The 24,172-nt window shown below is 41.1% G+C and overlaps 1 protein-coding gene across 3 annotated transcripts in view; it reads left to right on the forward strand.

The window, feature by feature from the left end:
* Positions 1–24,172, forward strand: part of LOC131706682 (interferon-induced protein 44-like) — a 65,789-nt gene that overhangs the window by 37,344 nt on the left and 4,273 nt on the right. For all 3 annotated transcript variants that reach the window (XM_059008254.1, XM_059008256.1, XM_059008255.1), the window contains 2 exons: positions 19,769–19,897; positions 20,820–20,961. In XM_059008254.1, coding sequence (XP_058864237.1) covers positions 19,769–19,897; positions 20,820–20,961 — 271 coding nt within the window. The remainder of the gene's footprint in view (positions 1–19,768; positions 19,898–20,819; positions 20,962–24,172) is intronic.

Raw genomic sequence — 24,172 nt, forward strand, 5'->3', positions numbered from 1 at the left:
CATACAATTGCCCATTTACACAGTTTATTTTTTCAGATAAGGTTGAACTGCAGTGTACATAAATGTAGATGACAGAATAAAAATAAAAAAGTTTGTTGATGTACTCAAAGTAATTAAATTATTAAAAAATAATTTATTGCTGGACATTTAAAAAAAAGAAAACAGGACCTTTGTGCCAATTTCTATGCCGATCAGCATGACGGTTTGAAACAAAAAGATCTCTGCAGATTTTTTGGCCAATCCAACATGGACCTGGTTTTAACAAATCTCACTCTATAGTGGAGCAGATAACAACATTTTTTCACAGGAATCGTTCAAATTGTGATACAAGTATGAAACTTGCAAGAGATATTCACATAGGTGTATCTTTTCAGAAACAAACGTTAGCCACTTGAAAATCCAAGTTGGCAGACATTTTTCAAGATGGCCGCCAATTATCTCTATTCTTGCTAAGAAATCAACCTAGTTAGTCCAGCAGAGAAACTGAATTTTTCTCTAACATTGAAAATGTTTTTTTTTTTATTATTATTATTGTTGGTTTTGTTTAAGGATATATTCTAGAACTTACATTTACAGGATGACATGATTTCAACTTATTGCATGTTAAAGAAGGTGCGTTCTTAGTAAAGAAATCGATTTTGGTGATTTTTTTTTAAAGTTTATAATATTTCTTAATAGATTTCTGTAGAATGATAATACATACAAATAGTGTTGCATCTTTAAATAAAAAAGAGGTACATTCCTTCCATTTGATAGTCAAAAACTGAGGTCCAAATATTAAAATGTGTTGATAACAACTGTGGAATCAACTGTTTGATTACAGCTATGTGGTACTTTAGCCTCACCAAAGTGGCAGAATGCAACTTAAAAAATCCAAAACCCCCAGATACCAAAATGTTTTGCTTGATTCTTGTAGAGCTCATCAAAATCTATTACAGCAATACTAACATTTTATTATTAACATTACCTGCAGGGTTGAGCTAAATTTGAAATAAAAATTGTCACTTACATCTGACAACTTGCTAAAAGTGAGTTAAGTGTTTGTGGTATTTTTTTCTTTAACGCTCTATTCATTACGAGTCACTCAAGGTGCTACACATGATGGTAGCGTATAAGTTAAGCCCAGGGTGATTTTTTTGGTCTAGGACCCTTTTCCCTTTTGGTTGACCTTTGCAAGGCAACAGGTCAAAGGGGACATTTTTAAAAAAATAATGACCATCATTTCTGAACTCAGCATATCAGAAAACCTCCAGGGGAACCTGAATATAATTTTTAAAAAATAGCTGACACTTGATATTGATGAAATGCAGTTTATTCATCACCAGTTCAAAGAAAATAAAATTAGCTGGACAAAAACTGTTGCAAGAGGATATAGCGCGTTTAGTGAGAATTTTAAATAAATATTTTGTATTATTTAAATCAACTCTACAGCTCAGAGACTTAGACTCAGCTCTAGTGTTCATTCTTTGGAATGGTGGTGTAGCTGATATGTTATTTGGTCCAGATTTAACATGAACAGTATGTATCTGTGGTCTACACAGCACTAAGTTTCTCCACAATAGCCTGCCAAATAAACATTTTCTGACCTTTTTTTTTTTAAGTCTTTATTTTGTAGAACTTTTATTATTACTATTTTCCTCAGTATTAGCTCCCCCCCCCTTGATTAAATAATTTTGTCAAAACTTAAATTCTTATGTACACCTGATTGAGTTGCAGCATTTCATACCCTATATCCTGTGTTAATGCATGATCATTTATTAATTTTCACATCACTGTGATATTTGCAGTTTTTCCAGTTTTTTAAGATTTCATTGACTTGCTATTTTACTTTAAACATTCAAAATGGCCATTCCTGCTAACTTTCAATTTAAATGGAAGACTAATAAATTAATAAATGTTCCTTTGTTTCATGCTGTCAATGCTTTACCCATCATCCTGGATCCAGCCAGATTAGATGAAGGTGCTGGTATAGAAGACTCATTAATAAGGAACAAAGCAAAATATCATCAAACCTGTAGACTGATGTTCAACAACATCAAGTTACAGCGAGCTCAAAAAAGAGCATCTATTGTTGAAAAAGACACAGTTCCTAGCCGCAGCAAAATATTGAGAACTAGTACTTCTCAATTGTCCTAATGCATTTTATGTGAGAAAGAGGCTCCACTGAGACAAGCAATAACCATGAAACTCAATGATAGACTAAATTAATGTGCAAGGACTCTGAATGATGGAAAGCTCTTGGCAAAACTCAATGGTGGAGATGCTGTGGCACAGGAGCTGAAGTACCATCCTGCTTGCTTGGCAGGATTGTATAACGAGACACAGCCCACCTTAATTATGAGAAGAGTGGTCAAGATTTACCTGGCAGGGAAGTCTATCCACTGGCATTTTCTGAACTAGTCACCTATATAAATGAGCTGAAATCTTGTTCTGAAGGTACCACTCCCACCATATTCAGACTAAAAGACCAGTTATTGTTGCATATGCCAGAATCGCCCCAGAAATATTCCTGTTAGATTTCAAGATAGAGGCTGTCATTCCTATTTGTGCTATGTTTTGAGTGTGTTTTCGGTATTCCAGGCCTGTCATTCCATAGAAAGCAGCCGTCATTCCCTGTCATTCCACTTTTATTTTGTGTATTAGTTTATTTTGAAGAAAATATATTCAGGATTTTAGGATTCCTGTTAGAGATTTTGAGATATAGGCTGCCATTCCTATTTGTGCTATGTTTTGAGTGTGTTTTCGGTATTCCAGGCCTGTCATTCCATAGAAAGCAGCCGTCATTCCCTGTCATTCCACTTTTATTTTGTGTACTAGTTTATTTTTAAAAAAGTGTATTCGGGATTTTAAGATTCCTGTCTGGGATTTGGAGATATTGACCGTCCTTCTGTTTTGCTCATTGTAGTCAATGGGCATTCCACTCCCCCATTGTAGTCAATGGGCATTCTGTTTTGTCATTCATTTTAGTCTGTCCCGTATAAAATCACATACACTCTGTGTGTGTGTATATATTACAAATTTCACATATTTTATAACGTTACCGTAGCTTTTTTTTTTTTTGTCAATGATGCGGTTTTCGTTTCGCAAATCTACTGCACACAGTATTTTTAAGCACAAATATAAAAGCCTACATTTCAACAGTCAATGCCGAAGCTGATAACTTATTCTTCCAGAAGTAATGGTCGGGTTTAACAGGGATACTACTTGCGCCGGGCCACGTTGTTAACAAGCCTGTTGTCATCCAGGCTTTACTGTGAAACTGCCTGTAACCAGGGAGGGTGTGAGCGCATTCTACTGGACTGGAGAGAATAAAAGGCACGGGAGTTTAATTATGAAAACGCAAGTGTAAACAAACAAGTAAAAAAGATTAGCCTGAGGTCACACATGTCATGGTAATACAAAATGCATTAATTTACTGTGTATTGGTATTGCGTCTGGTCTGGGAAGGGGGACACACGAGTGCGTTAAGAGAATTTCAGCGGGATGTTTTTTTATTTCAGGGGGTATTGGCGCGGCCTAGCGTGAACACTATACCAGTCAGCAGCAGTTACCAGTCCCAGCAGTGTAAGGCAACTTAAGTAGCAGTGAACCAAATGCAAGTCATTAAAAGTATGAACCCATCTACTTATTAATATTGATGTTATATTCTTGTCTTTTTAAAATCACATTTCTGACAGTGTGAATATGGTCATTTTAGGTTGCTGTGGTTTTGCTGGGAGACAATTAGTTTTAATCTTTGAAATAATATGGGTCATCAAATTTTAACATTAACATCATCATCCAAGGGACTTAATACTGCTTTGCAGTTTGCATGAACAGTCTCCAGGCTTTATAAGATGATAACTTTTACCTTTGTAACATGAACAGGATCTACAAGAGGTTTGTTCAACTTTTTTTTTTTTGCCTCAGTAAAAATCTAATCCTAGCTACGCCCCTGATATGAGACTAAACATTTGCTTGTGCAAACGTAAATTTTAAATTTAGGCGCACGTGTGCCACTAGAAATTGATAAAGGTTGACAATTAAAAAAAAAAAAAAAAAAAAAAAAATCAAAACGTGATTTCTTTTTTTTTTTTTTGCTGAAATTATAAAACATTTAAAAAAAAAAAAAAAACAACACACATCGAAACTGTCATCGCTCAAATCGTAATGTACTCTGGGAATGTAGTTTATTGGTAGCCACTGCCCACTGTTAATCACACATTAAAAACTACAAATCCCATACCCCGCCAATTTCACTGATTCATCAGTGAGATGGCTAAATCAAGATGAGGAAAATAACAAATTATTTTCCTGTGATTGGAGAAGTTTCAAAAGAAAACCGCGATGAACAAAATTCAGATATGTTGGCGTCCTTTACAAGAAATGAGCAATGAAGGTATTTATTATTATTATTATTATTATTATTATTATTATTATTATTATTCCGATGTTTCCAGTACTGAAAAAGGTTACACAAATCTACAGATCTGAAGGGACTAAATGTATGTGTACTATATAGTGTTTAAATATGTGTCATGCACTTAATATATGTTAAGATATATCTTAAGATCCGGGTACACGGGCATTTGGCGGGTACCCGATCCCAAATTATTTTACCTGTGCCGACCTCTAATATATATTAATGCCTCGAGATGAAGTGGAATGACATTAAAAAGTTTGACAATTATCTTCCTTGAATGACCCAATGGAAAATAGTTAGACACTTGCTTAGAAAATATTTTATGTTAAGGTTCCCAAGTTTTATAGTCGTTTGATACATCTTAATAGTAATGGCTAAAAGGCAGTAGACTCTATACTCAAAACTGTCGGTCCCAACATTTCTTAATGACGGTCAAAACACAAAACACTTCTTCCCACACTCCGACTATTTACGAAACAGTTTAGAATGAAACACTGCAGGTATTCACAGCACAGAGAGTTTACTCAATTCCACTGTGTGGCTTGTCACCTCATTAACTGGTCACTTAGGACAGTGGTGCGCAAACTGGGGGGCGTGGAGAGTCACACAGGGGCGCGAGTATGACTAAAGGGCAGTTCTGTAAATACATATTTTTTAAAAGGATAAAACATTTTATATAAATATGTAAATGACAGCCAAGTTCTTGCCTTTCAAATGAACCGTTGATGATCACTTTGTTTTTATTTGTTTTTATTTAGCAGACGCCTTTATCCAAGGCGGCTTACAGAGACTAGGGTGTGTGAACTATGCATCAGCTGCAGAGTCACTTACAACTACGTCTCACCCGAAAGACTGAGCACAAGGAGGTTAAGTGACTTGCTCAGGGTCACACAATGAGTCAGTGGCTGAGATGGAGTTTGAACCGGGGACCTCTTGGTTACAAGCCCTTTTCTTTAACCACGGGACCACACAGCTTCCTTGTAGTTTGTTTAACCAGGTTTAAGCGTGTTCTCTATGGAATCGGCGGGCCAGCTGGATGTCTGGGCATGATGGTAACCCTCTTGGCGTGAATAGAACACAGGTTGTTATCCTTGGGGAGACCGACCAAGTAAGCCTCGCTTGCCTCCTGCAGCACCGTAACACTGAACTCTGGAAGCGCAGATCAGTCTTGAAATCCTGGGTGATTTCCCTAACAAGACACTGGAAAGGCAGCTTGCAGATCAGCAGCTCAGTAGATTTCTGATAGCGACGGATCTCTCTCAGAGCCACAGTACTGGGCCTGTATCGATGAGGTTTCTTCACATCGCCAGTAGCAGGAGTGCTCTTTTGGGCAGCTTTAGTTGCTAGCTGCTACCTGAGCGCTTTTCCTCCGGTGGACTTACAAGCTGTTTGCTTGGTTCTTGCCATCTTAACACACTCACAACCTCACACGAATCACAACTGTGTACACTTGTAGAACCGGAGAAATTATGTTTGAAGTGGTGAGTGTGTCACTGAAAACTGCAGTGAACAGTGGCAACAAGTAAAAAAAAAAAAATGTTTTAACAGTCATTTTTTTCCTGGATTTAATGTAATCGCATATTTTTTCATAGATAACAAAAAAAAAGTCCAGATTTAGCTAAATACATAAATGTTAACAAACACATTCTTAAGTCGGAGTGTAAGCCAAATCAAACTCGTCAATGGGCATGGGTTTGCATGTTAAGAGCTATGCACACCGGACATGAGCTTGCGAATCAAAAATTAAAACTATCGATTTAAATGAGGTAATGCACAACGCAAGCAAAGAGAGTGGCGTGAATGAAGCGAGCAAATATAGAAATACATTTGTTTCATTTGTATTTTGCTACACTCTGTTCGCGTCGCAATGGACCAATCAGAAATAAGGTCAAAGCTAGTGGCTGTCAGATTGTCAGTGTCTCGCTCACGCAGAGATTACCACAGAAATTAAAACAAACAAAAAAAACAAGAGAATTATTAAAGTCAAAAAATATAATTGCTTTATGATGCCCGTGTCCGTGGTTATTAAGACAATAAAAAGTACGGCACATGTCGAGAAATAACAGAACAAATGGAAATTGATGGTACGTATCTCTTTATTTCACCTTTAATTTTAGTCATTGTGATCTCGAGTCCACTCGAGAGGGGTATTGCTGCAGAACGAAGGCTCCCAGTTGCGCACGCAGCACTACCCTGTGTGAGCTCCCTGCGAGAGCTATGCTGTGGGAGCCTTCATTCTGCAGCTACACACTTTTGGTCCACTCAACAGTGCAGCAGCAGACAATGAAGTACGGGAAGTTAAGAGGATCAAAACAGGACTGCGATTAACAAGCGTTAAAATTAACGCATTTAGGTTTTTTAGTTAAATCGCATAAATTAACTGCGATTAATTGACAGCATATATATATATATATATATATATATATATATATATAATGTATTTATTTATTTTTTTTGTGACCCAGAGACTCTCTCAGGTTCTTTTCCCTTCCAAATCACGACCCAACACACAGAATTTGAATTTTAAGCTCTGACTCGCACTTTTAATTATACAAAATAAATAAGACAAAACAAACACCTAGCTCCTTCGGAGCACTTACTAAACATTCACTCTAATGAAGCCGGACAGCTAAGCTGTTTACACAAACGCAACTAAAAGGTTTCACACAGTACCTTTTGTATTTTACAGTCAACCGGGCCCCTCCATACAGCAGCAGCCCTGAAGGGACTGGCTGCTCTCTTTTTATACCCTGCACCTGGCTCTAATTTACAATAACAGCCAGGTGCAGGTGGTAATTAACTAATAAAACAATTAAATTAGGGCTTTTCAGCCTGTGTCCTTCTGGGAGGTGTAGTCCTGTGTTCTCCCCAGACTACACTGTCTTTATATATATATATATATATATATATATATACACACATACACACACATATACAGTACCAGTCAAAAGTTTGAGTACACTTGCTGGAAACTAGGTTTTTTTCATAATTGACAATGTTTATGTTGTATATGTTTCTGTAAATACTTGAAAATGAAAACACGTGTTACAATATACAAAACATAAGGAGTATCAAAGTAATGTTCAAGAAAATTGAAAATTGTCTCTAAATCTTGGATTCCTCAATATAGCCACCCTTTGCCTTAACAGCCTCACAAACACGAGGCATTCGGTTAACAAGTTTCAACAGGAAATCACCCGACATGTCTTCCCAGTTCTTCTGCAGCAACTCCCAGAAGTAGCTTTGCTTTGACTCTTCTGTCCAATTCGTCCCATACAAGTTCTGTGGGATTGAGGTCTGGAGACTGGGCAGGCCAGGTCATTAGATTGAGTTGTCCTTCACTTTCCTTCTTCGCCAGATAGTTCTTGCACATCTTTGAGGTGTGTTTCGGGTCATTATCTTGCTGAAGAATGAAGGACTGCCCATCTAGCCGTAATCCTGATGGAATGGCATGCCTCTGAAGTATGCTATGATAGCCATGCTGGTTGAGCTTGCCATGGACTTGGTAAAGATCGCCAACTCTGTCACCAGCAAAGCAATCCCAGACCACGACACTGCCTCCTCCATGCTTGACAGTGGGAACCACACATGCAGAACTCATGCGCTCACCCTCTTTGCGTCTTACAAATACTCGGCGGTTGGACCCCAATATTTCAAATTTTGACTCATCGGTACATAAGACCGACTTCCACTCCTCAAACGTCCAGTTTCTGTGTTTTTTGGCCCAGGCAAGTCTCTTCCTCTTATTCTGCACTCTTAACAATGGTTTCTTTGCAGCAATTCTTCCAGTTAGGCCAGCTTCACGCAATCTCCTCTGAACAGTTGATGTTGAAACATCTGTACTTCTAGTAGCATTTAGCTGAGCTTGTATTTCAGGGGCAGTTAATCGCCGGTTTCACAGACTTATGACTCGAATGAACTTGTTCTCTGATTCTGAGGTCACCCTTGGCCTGCCTGACCTTGTTCGGTCCTCATGAGTGTCAGTTTCTTCAAATCGTTTGATGGTCTTGGCCACGGCAGTTACAGACACTTGCAAAGTTCTTGCGATTTGTCTTAAAGATTGACCTTCATATCTTAAAGTAATTACAGACTTTTTTCTTTGCTTAGCTGAGTGTATTTTGCCATTTTCTGCTCCCTTACATTCAGGAATGACAAACTTGTGCCTATGCTACCTATATTTATAGTAATCATGGACCCTCACCTGTTAACAATAATTGGTGACAAAAGGTTAATTAGGTAACATGCTAGTTAACTCGGAGAACATCTAACAAAGACACTTTTATACTTAGGCCAGTGTTCTAACACCGTGTTATACACATTTCAGACTTTTAACTGACTTGGGCTTCAGACTGAAATCCCCTTGCTTTGGGTGACCATTTCATTGAAATTGACAAGATTTACATTTTCATTTAAAAATAAAATTTTTGAATGCAATTCACGTATGATTATCAGCTTAAATAAGTACACGTATCATATAATGAAATATTAAGTGTTTATAGACAAGTTTATACAGTTAAAAGCATAGATAATCATGAAAAACCTGGTTTCAAGCAGGTGTACTCAAACTTTTGACTGGTACTGTATGTATATATATATATATATATATATATATATATATATAATTACACACAGTGTCGTGAAAAAGTATTTGCCCCGTCTGATTTTCTGCATTTTTGCATATTTTTGACACTGAATGTTATCAGATCTTCAACCAAAACCTAATATTTGATAAAAGGGACCCTGAGTGAACAAATAACACAACAACTTGATACATATTTCATTTATTTATTAAATAAAGTTATGCAACACCCAATGCCTCCGTGTGAAAAAGTAAATCGCCCCATTAGACTCAGTAACTGGTTACGCCACCTTTAGCAGCAATAACTGCAACCAAACGCTTCCTGTAGTTATTGATTAGTCTCTCACAGCGCCGTGGAGGAATTTTGGCCCACTCCTCCATGCAGAACTGCTTCAACTCAGTGACATTTGTGGGTTTTCGAGCATGAACTGTTAGTTTCAGGTCCTGCCACAACATCTCAATGGGGTTTAGGTCTGGACTTTGACTAGGTGATTCCAAAACTTTAAATTACTTGTTCTTCAACCATTCTGATGTAGACGTGTGTGTTTCGGATCATTGTCTTGCTGCATGAACCAGCTGCGCTTCAGCTTCAGCTCACGGACGGATGGCCTGACATTCTCCTGTAGAATTCTCTGATACAGAGCAGAATTCATGGTTCCTTCAATGATGGCAAGACGTCCAGGTCCTGATGCAGCAAAGCATCCCCAAACCATGACACTATCACCATCCATGCTTGACCGTTGGTATGAGGTTCTTACTGTGGAATGCAGTGTTTGGTTTTCGCCAGACATAACGGGGCCCATGTCGGCCAAAAAGTTCCACTTTTGATTCATCTGTCCATAGAACATTGTTCCAGAACTCGAGGATCATCCAGGTGCTTTTTGGCAAACTTGAGACGAGCATTCATGTTCTTCTTAGTGAGCAATGGTTTCCGCCTTGCTACTCTGCCATGAATCCCATTTTTGCCCAGTGTCTTTCTGATGGTGGAGACATGAACACTGACCTTAGCCGAGGTGAGAGAGGCCTTCAGATCCCTGGATGTTGTTCTAGGGTTCTTTGTGACTTCCTGGACGATTTTACGCCTTGTTCTTGGAGAGATTTTGGCAGGACGGCCACTCCTGGGAAGATTCACTACTATCCCAAACTTTCTCCATTTGGACAATGTGGCTCTGACTGTGGTTCGGTGGAGCCCGAGCCTTAGAAATGGCTTTGTAACCCTTTCCAGACTGATGGGCATCAACAACTTTTTTCCCCAGAGGTCTTCAGGAATTTCTTTTGTTCGTGGCATGATGTGCCTCTAGAACCTGTGTGCTGACAACTTCACTCTGATGGTAAGGGCCAAAGTTACCATCAGAGTCAGATTTATATTGGGCAAGCCTGGTTGTTAACCAAAGTACTCAAACAGCTGACCATAATTATCCCTTTAATTGGGTTGAGTTAACTAGGGGGGCAATAACTTTCACACCTGAAGATTGCATGTTTGATTACCTTGCACACCAAACAAATAAAAGAAGCACCAAATTTTGGTGTCATTATTTTCTCTCAGACTCCCTCTATATACAACTACAACCCACAAAAAATCTGACCAAATAAATGTGCAAAAATGCAGAAAATCAGACAGGGGGCAAACACTTTTTCACGGCACTGTATGTGTAATATATATATATATATATATTGTGAGCCAGCTCACAAGTTTACCACCAGGAGTTAACGGGCCAACAGGCTGCAGGTGTGGATAGGTAGGCAATTTTGGCTTGACTATTGTTAGACTATCATTGGCCTTAATTGGCCCACACCTGTAGCCTGTAACAGCCAAATGCCTGGCTGGTAAAAGGGAGCATGTGCCGGCAGTCTGTTGGGCTGTTTGTTTTGTTTTCCTGCCTGAGAACCTCTGGGGCTTATCTACCACAAGACTGGAATAGAATAACAGGAATCAGTGTCGGATAACGTTGTGGTCCTTTGCCTCTGCAATTCCCTGTTCTCTACAGGGGCTACGAGGAACGGCCTGTCCGCTGCTGGGATCCATGAAAGACTGGACTGCTGAGTAAGGGTAGAAGAAGCCCAAACCCCAGGTGGAATGACCTATTCACCAACTGGACGTGGTTATTGGCCCAGTTGGTTTACGTCGGCATTTTTGTTTTGGTGGTTTTGTTTTGTTTGAAATCTTGTTTGAACTGTTTACTTTTGTTATGGACATGGCTCGATAACGCAGCTGACATTGCACTATAAGAGCAAGCCTTATAAAATACTGAAATAAAACCGTGCTTTGTTTTGGAAACTCCTGTCTGTTTTCTCTGTGTGCACCCACCCGCTCACAAGTGGTACCAGAAGTGGGGCTCTATTGTACACAGTGGTCAGGATGTTTCCAGTAAACCCCCATGATAAGGAAGATGCTGCTTGGCCAGCGGGAGCCAAAGGAGCTGCGGCAGGAGTCGCTGGTGAACTCACCGCTACAGTGCAGCATTTGCTGACAGCTATGCAGCATCAACAGCTACAGTTCCAGGAACTCGTCCTGAAAACCCTGGGGACTCATCGACAAACTGGACCCAGCCAGGTGCTGTCCAAGATGACCCCCGACGATGACATAGAAGGCTACTTAAGGGTCTTTGAGCGGACCGCCGAGCGTGAGAAATGGGCCCCAGCAGAGTGGGCGACCATACTAGCGCCGTTCCTGTGTGGGGAGGCGCAGAAAGCCTATGTTGACCTAGACCAAGAAGCGGCTTGCAACTATCCAAAGTTAAAAGCGGAGATCCTGGCCCGACTGGGGGTGACTACAGTAGTTCGAGCTCGGCGGTTCTATGACTGGCAGTACAACCCTGAGCGGCCGGGGCGTTCCCAGCTATTCGACCTGCTACACCTGGCGAAGAAATGGCTGAACCCTGAGCTCAATTCACCCGGACGGGTGGTCGAGTTGGTGGTAATGGACAGGTTCATCCGGAGCCTTCCTGTGGCAGCCAGAGAGCGAGTAGCAGAAACAGACCCCAGCACCCTGGATGACACCATAGCTGCTTTGGAACGCTATACCGCAGCACAGGTTCTGGGGCATGCGGACCGGCAGGTCCAGGAGAAGAGAGGGACCATTCCAGTCAAGTCACGTGTCCGCTTGGACCCAAAACCGGCGCCTGGAGACGACCGCCATAGAGAACCACAAGGACCACAACGGCATGTGCCGGCAGTCTGGTGGGCTGTTTGTTTTGTTTTCCTGCCTGAGAACCTCTGGGGCTTATCTACCACAAGACTGGAATAGAATAACAGGAATCAGTGTCGGATAACGTTGTGGTCCTTTGCCTCTGCAATTCCCTGTTCTCTACAGGGGCTACGAGGAACGGCCTGTCCGCTGCTGGGATCCATGAAAGACTGGACTGCTGAGTAAGGGTAGAAGAAGCCCAAACCCCAGGTGGAATGACCTATTCACCAACTGGACGTGGTTATTGGCCCAGTTGGTTTACGTCGGCATTTTTGTTTTGGTGGTTTTGTTTTGTTTGAAATCTTGTTTGAACTGTTTACTTTTGTTATGGACACGGCTCGATAACGCAGCTGACATTGCACTATAAGAGCAAGCCTTATAAAATAGTGAAATAAAACCGTGCTTTGTTTTGGAAACTCCTGTCTGTTTTCTCTGTGTGCACCCACCCGCTCACAAGATATATATATATGTATATATATATATATATGCTATTCCTAATATACATTAACGATTTCGATTCTGGTATAGTAAGCAAACTTGTTAAATTTGCAGACGACACAAAAATAGGAGGAGTGGCAAACACTGTTGCAGCAGCAAAGGTCATTCAAAATGATCTAGACAGCATTCAGAACTGGGCAGACACATGACAAATGACATTTAATAGAGAAAAGTGTAAGGTACTGCACACAGGCAATAAAAATGTGCATTATAAATATCATATGGGAGATACTGAAATTGAAGAAGGGAACTATGAAAAAGACCTAGGAGTTTATGTTGACTCAGAAATGTCTTCATCTAGACAATGTGGGGAAGCTATAAAAAAGGCCAACAAGATGCTCGGATATATTGTGAAAAGTGTTGAATTTAAATCAAGGGAAGTAATGTTAAAACTTTACAATGCATTAGTAAGACCTCACCTAGAATATTGTGTTCAGTTCTGGTCACCTCATTACAAAAAGGATATTGCTGTTCTAGAAAGAGTGCAAAGAAGAGCAACCAGAATTATCCCGGGTTTAAAAGGCATGTCGTATGCAGACAGGCTAAAAGAATTGAATCTATTCAGTCTTGAACAAAGAAGACTACGCAGTGATCTGATTCAAACATTCAAAATCCTAAAAGGTATAGACAATGTCGACGCAGGGGACTTTTTTGACATGAAAAAAGAAACAAGGACCAGGGGTCAAATATGGAGATTAGACAAAGGGGCATTCAGAACAGAAAATAGGAGGCACTTTTTTACACAGAGAATTGTGAGGGTCTGGAACCAACTCCCCAGTAATGTTGTTGAAGCTGACACCCTGGGATCCTTCAAGAAGCTGCTTGATGAGATTCTGGGATCAATAAGCTACTAATAACCAAACGAGCAAGATGGGCTGAATGGCCTCCTCTCGTTTGTAAACTTCCTTATGTTCTTATATATATATATATATATATATATATATATATATATATAGTAAAATAAGCTAAAAGTGTGTTTTCATGGTGTGGTGCCCTTTTGCTTGTGGATAAAAAAAACAGGCCAGAGTCGGAGGACCTCAGCTTGTGGGCAGGGACATAGCGGGTCAGCAGGTTGAAGAGATACTCTGGACCTGTGTGATGAAGGGCATTGTATGTGAGCAGGAGAATTTTGAAAATAATCCTGAACCCTACAGGTAGCCAGTGCAGTTGTGCAAGACGGGGGGTAATGTGTTCACGTTTTTTACATCTGGTAAGGATCCTGGCGGTGGCATTCTGAACTAGCTGCAATCTGTTGATGAGCTGAAGAAAACTGGCAGACATTCCGGCATCGATGTCTTGAATGCAAGCCGAGAGCCAGACAAATGACTGGGTTTGCATCACCACTGCATCCAGCATAGAAAACTGCATGCGTCCAGATAGGTAAGATGACATCCAGGAGAGACAGGTTCCAGAGATACCAGCATACTTCTGAAGGCGGTCAAGAAGAATGCTATGATCTATAGTATCAAAAGCAGCAGTTTCAGTACTTGATGCGGCAGGAAGACAGACTGCAGAGATTCAAGCAGATTGTTATCCATGAGATGTTTCATCAGCTGGCTGGCTACAGCCCTTTCGAGAATTTTGGAGGGAAAAGGAGGATTGGACGGAAATTAAATAAGACAGCCGGGTCAAGGGAGGGTTTGAGTACTGGTGTTACTCGGGCAAGCTTGAGGGCAGCAGGAACTGAGTCTGAATCCAGGGACAGGTTGAGAGTGTGCATAATGGAAGGAGCAAGATCAGAAACACAGAGACAGACAAAATTAGTCTACCAGGGGTCCAAGGGGCATGTGGCAGTAGTTGATTTCAACAGTTGGCCGGAAACATCAGTAATGGAGAGTGGATAGAAGGAGGAGAGAGCAGGAGGGGTAACCGGAGGCAAGTCAAGGTGGTCAAGTACAAAACTGTGTTTGTGGCAAGAGAGCGTAGAATAGATGTTGTCAATTTTGTTTCTGAAAGAAGGAGGCAAAATCATGACAGGTAAGAGAGGAGGATGAATGGGAGATGGATCTGTCGGTGGCTGGATGTAGGATTTGGTCAATGGTCTTAAAGAGAATATTGGGTTTACTGTGTCCCATAGTTATGATTTCAGAGAAGTACTTCACCCTGGCAGCAGGGAGTGCACACCAGTAGCTACCAAGATGGTCGGTCCAGATCTCTCTGTGAACCGTTAATCCAGATGACCTCCACTTGTGCTCAAGCTTGCGGCAGGCAGACTTAAGCACTCGAAGTTCAAGGGTGTATTATTATTTATTTATTTCTTAGGAGACGCACTTACCCAGGGCGACTTACAGTTGTACCATGGGCAGGTGCGATTTTTCCTCACCGTTCTTATTGTAAGCGGGGCAATGGTTTCAATGATCTGAGTAAGGGGGCGTTGTAGAGGGTCACCACATTGTCAACCAAGGACGGGAGAGTGCCAGTTAGAGGGTATGAAGAGACACATTCTGCGGGTTTTAGAGGATTTAGGTGCTTTAAGATTAATATTAAAACTGATTAAGAAATAGTCAGCGTGAGATATCTGAGATGGAGAGATTGGAGAGGTTAAGTCCTCTGGTGATGAGCAGATCCAGGTTGTATCCACGGATGTCAGTGCGGACGTTGACAGATTGAGATAGCCCAAGACAGTCCAGGAGCTTGATGAAGTCAGTCACTAGAGGTGAAGAAGGCTAGTCGACATGAATGTTGAAGTCACCTAGGAGTTGGATTTTGTCAGTAGAAGTGCATACGAGGGAGAAGAATACCGAAAACTCAGCAATAAAAGCCGTAATTCTTTGGTGGACGGTAGATAAGTGACGGACATGGGAGAGGAGAGCTTGATTACGAGATGCTCAAATTGCTCAACTGAGAAAGCGAGCACAGATTTAGCAATAACAGCCCCTGCCTTGGCCAGTGAGACGAGGCTTGTCAAAGAGAGAATAGCCATTTGGGGTGGCTAGATGTAGTAAGTGCACATCGTTTATAGAGTGCCGGGTTTCAGTTAGACAGAGAAGATCAAGATTAGCATCAGTTACAAGTTCAGTAAGAAGCAGAGATTTGTTAGTCAGAGGATGACAATTGAAAAAGCAGGCAGTGTAGGGGAGAAGGAGTTAGTAGCGGTATCTGGAGCAGGTACTTACCAGTGTTTATTCTAGGAGAGGAGAAAGAGTGAGCACGCTTTGTCCAGGGGATCCAGACGTTAGGTGTCAGAGTAGGAATGAGGCCTGTAGCCGCCATTGGGAGAGATTGGGAAAAGGTCCTCGCTCGGACTGCCACAGCTCAGACTGCCCTTGGACATGTGGCCCTTAGACTGTCACAGCTCAGACTGCCCTTGGACATGTGGCCCTTAGACTGTCACAGCTCAGACTGCCCTTGGACGTGTGGCCCTTAGACTGGCTGGTGCTTAGAACGCCTGGCGTTCTAAGACACTGTTTGCCAATTTATACTGTCCTGCAGGTCTAGAGCTGGTCCAGTTTACACGCTATCAAAATAGATTTCAATCTACCACAGCTCAAACAGTTTAGAAAATGTATTACTACAAACAGCAGCTGATGTCATTAGCAAACTAGCATTTAGACTCACTTACCAATCTGTAACAAACTTACCTAGTATAAAATAACTAAACACCTAGGTCATAGGAGTATACTGACACAGAGGATAAAACACCAAATACTGCGGCCCCAGCAAGTAAATCAGTACAGCATAAAACAAGGATTTCACAGGAACCAAGAGAGTAAACTTCAACAGGATCAGGATTTATTAGATACTACTATTAGCAAATATAGCAGTAATGAAATGTGTGTACATGGAGAAATCAGTGTAGTAGGACTTAAACAGTATCAGAAAACTTTCAAGCACAAACCACCATTTCAATGTTAAATAAACCAATCATTGCAGCTGGTAGAAAAGATACATTTATATATCATGTGTTTTAATAGCTACATGCATAATACCGTTTAGAAGGACCGTTAATTGCAAACCATTACTACAGAAACAGAAGCAAACTAAAGATATGCCTCTAAATAATTAGACTGCTTATTCAAAAATCTACACAGCTGCACTTTACATGTATACAGAAATAGTTGCACATCAATGTTTTAGTCCCGGTCTTATAGCAAAAAGTACAAAAAAAAAAAAAAGTCCAATACAGTTCCCAAAAAATAACAAAAAGATATCCAATAAAACAACAAAAAGAAAACCACTCTTCAAACAAAAACAGAATGGCCATTCAAAAATATATATTTGTAATATCCAATATCCAGTAGAAATAAAAAAGGATTGATCTCACCCGGTCACAGTGAATCCGCTGTGTAGCTCCTCCAGTTCATATCACACCGGAAATCTCATAAGGTTGAAACTTATTCTTGGTCCATAGCAATTGAACAGTGATACAAAGTAGCAAATCAAACCGAGAGGTTGTTAGAACGGCACGTGAAACAAGAGCTGTGTGTTAGTATAACTGCATGTTTGCAGCGCTATTCTTAGTCCCAACACATACTGAAAACATAGGGGGAAAAAAGTAAAAAAAAAAATAGCTGCACGCAAAACACAGGCTAACACTTTTATAAGGTTTTGGAAACCAACTACGTTTTCGTCACCCATAGAAGGAACAGGGAGTCCCCATACCTGGCTTTTTTGTGCTTTTATACCTTACCAGTAACATGCTCCCAAAACAAAGGAATCTCCACCCCCAACTACGGATAGCAGGCGGGGCCAAATACAACCATGCATAGCATAGCCAGAAAATTACTGTATAAACCGTAATAAAATGGGGTAGTAAAACATGAATTATACCACATGCCAGAGTATTAAAAAACTAGGCAACAACAAAAAGAATATATGGAGCTGAAAAAGATGCATTGACAGTGAACTAGACTGCCTGGCCAGGCTTACTGGCGTTCACTTCAGAATGTGCAGGTGCTGCGCTTCTTGCAGCACATTGTGTGGCGGTGGCTGAGTGACGTCAGCCCGAAAAGCATATTATTAATAACTCAGAAACAATAATAGCAAAAACGTTTGTTTCAACAGCACAAACCGGCACAAACGAATGAGGAAAGTTTGGTTCAATTCCGGTATTGCAGGGGGGCTGAGTGACGTCACTGCCCAAAAAAATAATTGTTAATATCTTAAAAACTATAGTGGCACAAACATTTGTTTTAAACGAATGATATATGACTCAAAGTTTGTGCTGTTTGTAGGGGGGGGGGGGGCAACTTCACAGAGCTCTATTATTGCTCTGAGCACACTCTTAAACTCAGGAGAGACGTTTAAGGAGTACAGAGATGTTTTAAACTCCTGTAAGTGGTTTTGTTTGTGCACTAGGCTTACAATATGTCCAGGCAACTTTTTAATAATCAAGAAAATCACACTGACTCATTTAATACAGTGGAAGGTAAGAACAAGTTTGAATTTATATCTCATTTATATTGATACATTGCTATAAGGTATAGGAATTATATTTTAGCTTTGGAGAGTGATATATTGGATGTTTTAGGATTTAGCGGGCCTTTTATGTTTAAATACGGTGTTTCTGCTCTGCAAATGTTAGATATGATGTTCATGAACAACTCGAATGTCTTTTGAGTTGTATCCGATATTTTCTCTTTCATTTTCATATCGAAGCTGTTTAAAAATGTAAACGTCAAATTGAGGTGCGCTGTGGTTCTAGTTAGTCAGAAACTATGGTGGTTCTAGTGTTAATACTTGTGTTTTTTAACCGGAGCAGTTGCACTTGTCGCACAGAAAGCCATTGTAAGTGGTAACGTGTACTACTACGACTAGCTCCAGCACCATGCTCACCTTGCACCCTGAATGCATGCATGCCACTGGGTTCCCCTGGGTCCCAAATCCTGAAAAATATATTCCGGTATTGCACTGCGGTCACCATGATTTTAGAACTTGAAATGTTATCAAAGAAAATTCCTTTTCAAATTATATTTAAAATACGGGAAAAAGTCTGTCCTGGGAGCTGTCTTCGACTGACTCCCGGTAAATAAGAGAGAGTTGACAGGTCTGAGGTGAGGATTTGCTTTGTCAGGACAAGACGTGTGGTGATACCGGACCTAAAGCCTCCAGGAAATAAGGATTAGTGCCAGCCACTGTTTTCTAGGGTTCTATTTTTGTTTTGTATATTTTTCAAAAATGTGTGCGATATATAATTCTATTGTGTGCTCTTGCTTGTGTTTTAGGTCTGTAAATCGAGAACACCCGATAAATAGTGAAGTCTTGCTAAACCGAGTGTTTGTCTGTCTTGCTGCATAGAATAAACCAAGGTGTTTCCAGTCCAGTTTCCAGCACGTGTTTCCCTTCTCTCGCAGGTGTGGGGATCCGTAGTGAAGGGTGTTGCTTTGTTTATTTTTATTCATTTATTTTTGGTATTTATTACGTATGGTTTGCATGATTTATTCACTTTGATTTGTCACGTTTTAGATTCTTTGGAGCACGGCTTTTTCTATCTTGTATTAACATTTGTTTTTTCTGTTTTGTTTGATTGCTGCACGGTGTGTTTCTTTCTTCATTCAGGCACCTTTGCATGGGGGGGTCCAGGGGGTCCGGACCCTCCTCTTTCATTAAAAATGTCAATATATTATTTACTTTAACGGTATGTTTTGTATCAGGTATCCCCCCTTCATGACAGTGTGGATCCGCCCCTGCTTTGGTGATAGGAGATCTGTGCCTGACGTGTCCCTAACTCATTTTTGTCTATGGTTCTGAAGCGAGCCTCATAACAGTTTTTTTTTAAAAAATTTGTAACTCATAATCCACCATATATGTGTTTGATTTTTAAAGAAAACAAACAAAAAAAAACAGTTTATGCTAAATGCATTCTTTTGTTACTTGTAAAAAAAAATTGCACTTTTGTAATTCATGTCTCACTACTTTTTATTTCATTGAAAAGTGTTTGCAGTTGTCGGAATGTGGTTAAGTACTTCTTGTTAAAAGACCAGATTGAGTTCCATCTGCTCTATATTTAACCTGGGGGTGGCGCAGTCGAGCAAGTTTTGTAGCACTTTGTTAATTTGGGTTTTCTGGGCTTGTGTGTTAATTTACCTATACCTATAGCAGGTTGCACATAATATCAATGCATAAGGATAATAAATATGAGCATTGTATAATTTCTTTGCAGCTAAGATGCCACAAATTCATTGACAAGATGAAAATCTTTGATACAGCAGGATTTGAATTGGAGAAAACAGAAAATGCCACGATAATATTAAAGAAGATCATAGATGGTGAAGTGGCTGAAGGCACAAAGGTATGTAAGTAATGTTAATGCAATGATGTGTAAAAGACTTGTAGAAAGCATTTTGAAAGTGCATTGGCTCCTTTGAGTGGCTCAGCAGCTGTAACATCATTGAATACTATTTTTACACAGCATGATGCAATGCAAGTGAATACAGTTCTCTCTTCCATCATTTACAGTGGCATACAGAGAAACAAACACACCATGCATTCACAACTAATTCTTTCAGCTCATTTATTATTATTACTATTATTTATTTCTTAGCAGACGCCCTTATCCAGGGCAATTTACAATTGTTACAAGATATCACATTATTTTTACATACAATTACATTATTTTTTACACGTTATTTTTACATACAATTACCCATTTATACAGTTGGGTTTTTACTGGAGCAATCTAGGTAAAGTACCTTGCTCAAGGGTACAGCAGCAGTGTCCCCCACCTGGGATTGAACCCATTACCCTCCAGTCAAGAGTCTAGAGCCTTAACCACTACTCCACACTGCTGCCCATATATTGTGACTTTCAGCTCCTTTTAAAATTCAGATTCATGTCAGAAGTAGATACAACTTTCAAACAGCCTTAACTTTAATTTTTTAATGGCAAATGTAGCGTGTTGGACTTGGGGGGGGGGGTAATTCTCCCCATTATTACACAGCTTATTTCAATTGTGCTAAAACTGTGTGAGTTAAAACCACAGCAATTAACCATACTTAATAAGTCAGTTCATTTATTCCCAGCAGGTCATTTTAATAGACCTCAGTCTCTGAATAGCTACTCTGCTTCTCAATGTATATAGATGACTAACTGGAGGCATTAAAAATAAAATTGTAATAATCTCTTTTAAAATTGACTTTTCTTGGTAATATTCTAAGTATCTTTTGAGAAATGGTAACTGTTTTCTAACACTTATTTTTGTTTTTATTTTTTAGTTTGACGATATTCTGAAAACAAAAAGCTCAATGGAAGGAGACAAAATCCACTGTGTTGTGATGGTTATATCAATTCACAACGCTGAAAATCTGGCCTTGATTCGGGTTTATAAAGAATTCATTGGAATGCTCATAGAGACTGGTAATATATCATTAGCATTGTGTGTGCCAATTTCTCTGTGTGTGTGTATATATATTTATATACTCATATATATACCTTCACCTGTTGAGAATAGAATAAATACTGTGCGCTAGCTTCAGACTGTTATCTTGTGCAATTTGTATCTTGTGTGTGTGTGTGTGTGTGTGTGTGTGTGTGTATTTATATACTTTATGTGCTCGATATACAATATTGTTTTTTTTTATTTTGTTTTGTTTCTTTTCCTCCTTCTCTTGCTTTCTCTCTCTCGTATATATTATGTATCCCTGCCGCCTCCACCAGGTAAACATCTTCACCTGTTGAGAATAGAATAAATACTGTGCTCATGCCCAATTTGTATTCCAATTAGAATTTGTACATGCCACTTAGCAAATCCATCTCCAAGTGTGACTCTTGTTTATTTACATTCTAGTTACCTACTAAACGTCTGTGTACTCACACAATTACAGTGTCCATAACTACAATGTACTTGATACAAGTGCACAATTGTATCAGAAAAGGGTTAAGGTTAGTTGTGTTAGGGTAAGGTGTAGTTATGATTAGGGTTGGTGATAGGATGAGATAAGGTTAGGATTATATTATGCATACATGTAAGTACACATGCATTGCTACTAACCATCTACTACATAAATACACAGTAATTAGAGACACTTCATGTAAAGTGTTATCACAGTTAGACACCCTGTAAAGACTAACAGGATCTTAAAACTCGCTTTAAACACACCCAGACCAAAGTACTGTAAAACCCTTAAACCACACCTTAAAGAACACCACAGTTTCTCATTTCCCCAAAAATTGTTTTAATATCATTACCTGAAGATAACTTACCTTGTGTTTGGTTAAGTGCTCCTTCCTTCAGCTCACTGTGGTAGATTATCTAGCTGGTAATGACTGCTGCGTTGAACATTACTGCTTAAATAGGTCTGGTGGAGAATCCACGAGTGGCTCATCTGGCAAAAGCAGTACCGCGCGGTGTGCAGGATGAGTCCTACAGAGCAGGTTCAAATCCTGCCTGTGCGCAGTTAGCCGGTCTGCGCTGGGGACTCCAAGGGGGCGTTGCATTGGATCTGACGCTCCCAGCGGGTTAGGGAGGGATAAGCCAGCAGGGACTGTCTGTCCTCATCAAGCCACAGTGAACTCTACAGGCAGCTGGTAAGCCTGGGCAGAGATCTGCAGGGCTAGCCTTTGTCCTCCAGAGGTCAGTACCTCACTGATATCCGCTCTCGGTTTGCTGGGTGTGAAAAGGAAGTTGGCTTGGTTGTGGGATAGGAGGATACCCACTGAACCTTCAGATCTGCTGTGCTGTGTGGAGATCGCTGTTCGGTGAGGAGAAACGATGATAGTTGAAGATTCCAAATTAGGGGTAAAATAATTGGGCACTTGTGGCAATGTGCCCCGCCCCTGTGTGCATTTGTGTGTTATATGTTGTATGTTGCGTGTGTTAATGTTGGTGTATAGAGATTGGTACACGGGATATAAACGGGTCTGTGTTTCACGTGTATTTAAAAATGTAGATTTGTATTTAGGCACGAGGAGGGCACAAATCACTTCACGTGCTGGTTAAATGTAATATGTGAGCACGGGGTTGCATCTAATGAATTCACGTGCTGGGATTGAAGTGAATAATTAATTAGTAATTGAATCCCAGCACAACAGTATATATAGACACATTTTCATTCACTCGGGGTTGTGTGTTCGGTGAGTGGAGAACGGGAGAGAGGAGGAGAAAGAAAGAAAAATAACATAACGTAAATAAGTGTTTAAACTCACCGTGTGTGTTTGTCCGTGCACCGTTTGTTAAGTGTTAGTGCGTTTTGTTTGTCTGTTTTATTTTGGCGTAAAGTGCCGTGTCCTGTTTTTGCGTTCTGTTTAAACCTTTTATTTTGTTAATAAACGCTGAGTGCTACCATTTGAACTCAGCTACTCATCACCACCGTCTGTCTGTGTGTTTCTCTCTCTCTGGTCTGAGTTCCTCCCTGCAGCCAGCCTGTCACACGTGGTGTCAGAACCGGGACAACAGCACCTCCAGACTCAGGCCAGAGAGAGTACTACAGGAATAAAAAAAAAAACCCACCAACCAAAAAAAAAAAAAAAAAAAAAAAAAGTGGGGGTGCAATGGCAGATGACACATCAAGCTACAGGACTGGATCCTGGAAAATGCTGGGCTAGAGGCCCAGTCTATGCCAGTAGCCATCCGGATCCTGTGGTTGATGGACAGGGAGCGATGGGAGACCTATGAGAGGGAACACACCCTAAGCACCTGGGAGGAAGGTGTGGAGTTGGTCCTCAGCTACCTGGAGGCAGCTATAAGTGGAACAGCAGCCCAGGTAGCCGGGTCTCCAGCAGGAGGATTCATGGCCAGCTGCACCTTCCTAGAGATGGGGGAGGAACCCGAACGTCCTACGCCTGAGTGGGAGGAGCCCGAACGTCCTACGCCTGAGTGGGGGGAGCCCGAACGTCCACAGCCCAAGAGGGGGGAGTCGGTGCGTCCACAGCCCAAAAGGGAGGAGTCGGTGCGTCCACAGCCCAAAGAGAGGGAAGTTGGGGCTTCTACAGCCCTAGGACCCAAGCTGCCAGCAGAGGAAGAATGCCTGCTGGTTCCACCTCCACCAGCAGAGGAAGAATGCCTGCTGTCCCCATGTCCACCAGCAGAGGGAGAATGCCTGCTGTCCCCATCTCCACCAGCAGAGGGAAAATGCCTGCTGTACCCGTCTCCACCAGCAGAGGAAGAATGCCTGCTGGTTTCCCCTTCAGAGGCAGAGCCGCACCAGTCTCCTGCAAGAGAGGCAGAGCCGCACCAGTCTCCTGCAAGAGAGGCAGAGCCGCACCAGTCCCCTGCAAGAGAGGCAGAGCAGCACCAGTCCCCTGCAAAAGGGGGAGACTACATGCTGCTCCCATCTCCATTGCCAGGAGACTACACGCTGCTCCCACCTTCGTTGCCAGGAGACTACACGCTGCTCCCACCTCCACCAGCAGGAGCAGAGCAGCAAGAGCTGCCTCTGCCTCCGCCACCTCCACCGGCAGGAGCAGAGCAGCAGGAGCTGCCTCTGCCTCCGCCACTTCCACCGGCAGGAGCAGAGCAGCAGGAGCTGCCTCTGCCTCCGCCATGTCCACCAGCAGAGGGTGAATGCCTGCTGGGTCCCTGTCCACCAGCAGAGGGTGAATACCTGCTGGGTCCCTTTCCACCAGCAGA

This window comes from Acipenser ruthenus, chromosome 36 (genome assembly GCF_902713425.1).
Source record: "Acipenser ruthenus chromosome 36, fAciRut3.2 maternal haplotype, whole genome shotgun sequence".
Lineage (NCBI taxonomy): Eukaryota > Metazoa > Chordata > Actinopteri > Acipenseriformes > Acipenseridae > Acipenser > Acipenser ruthenus.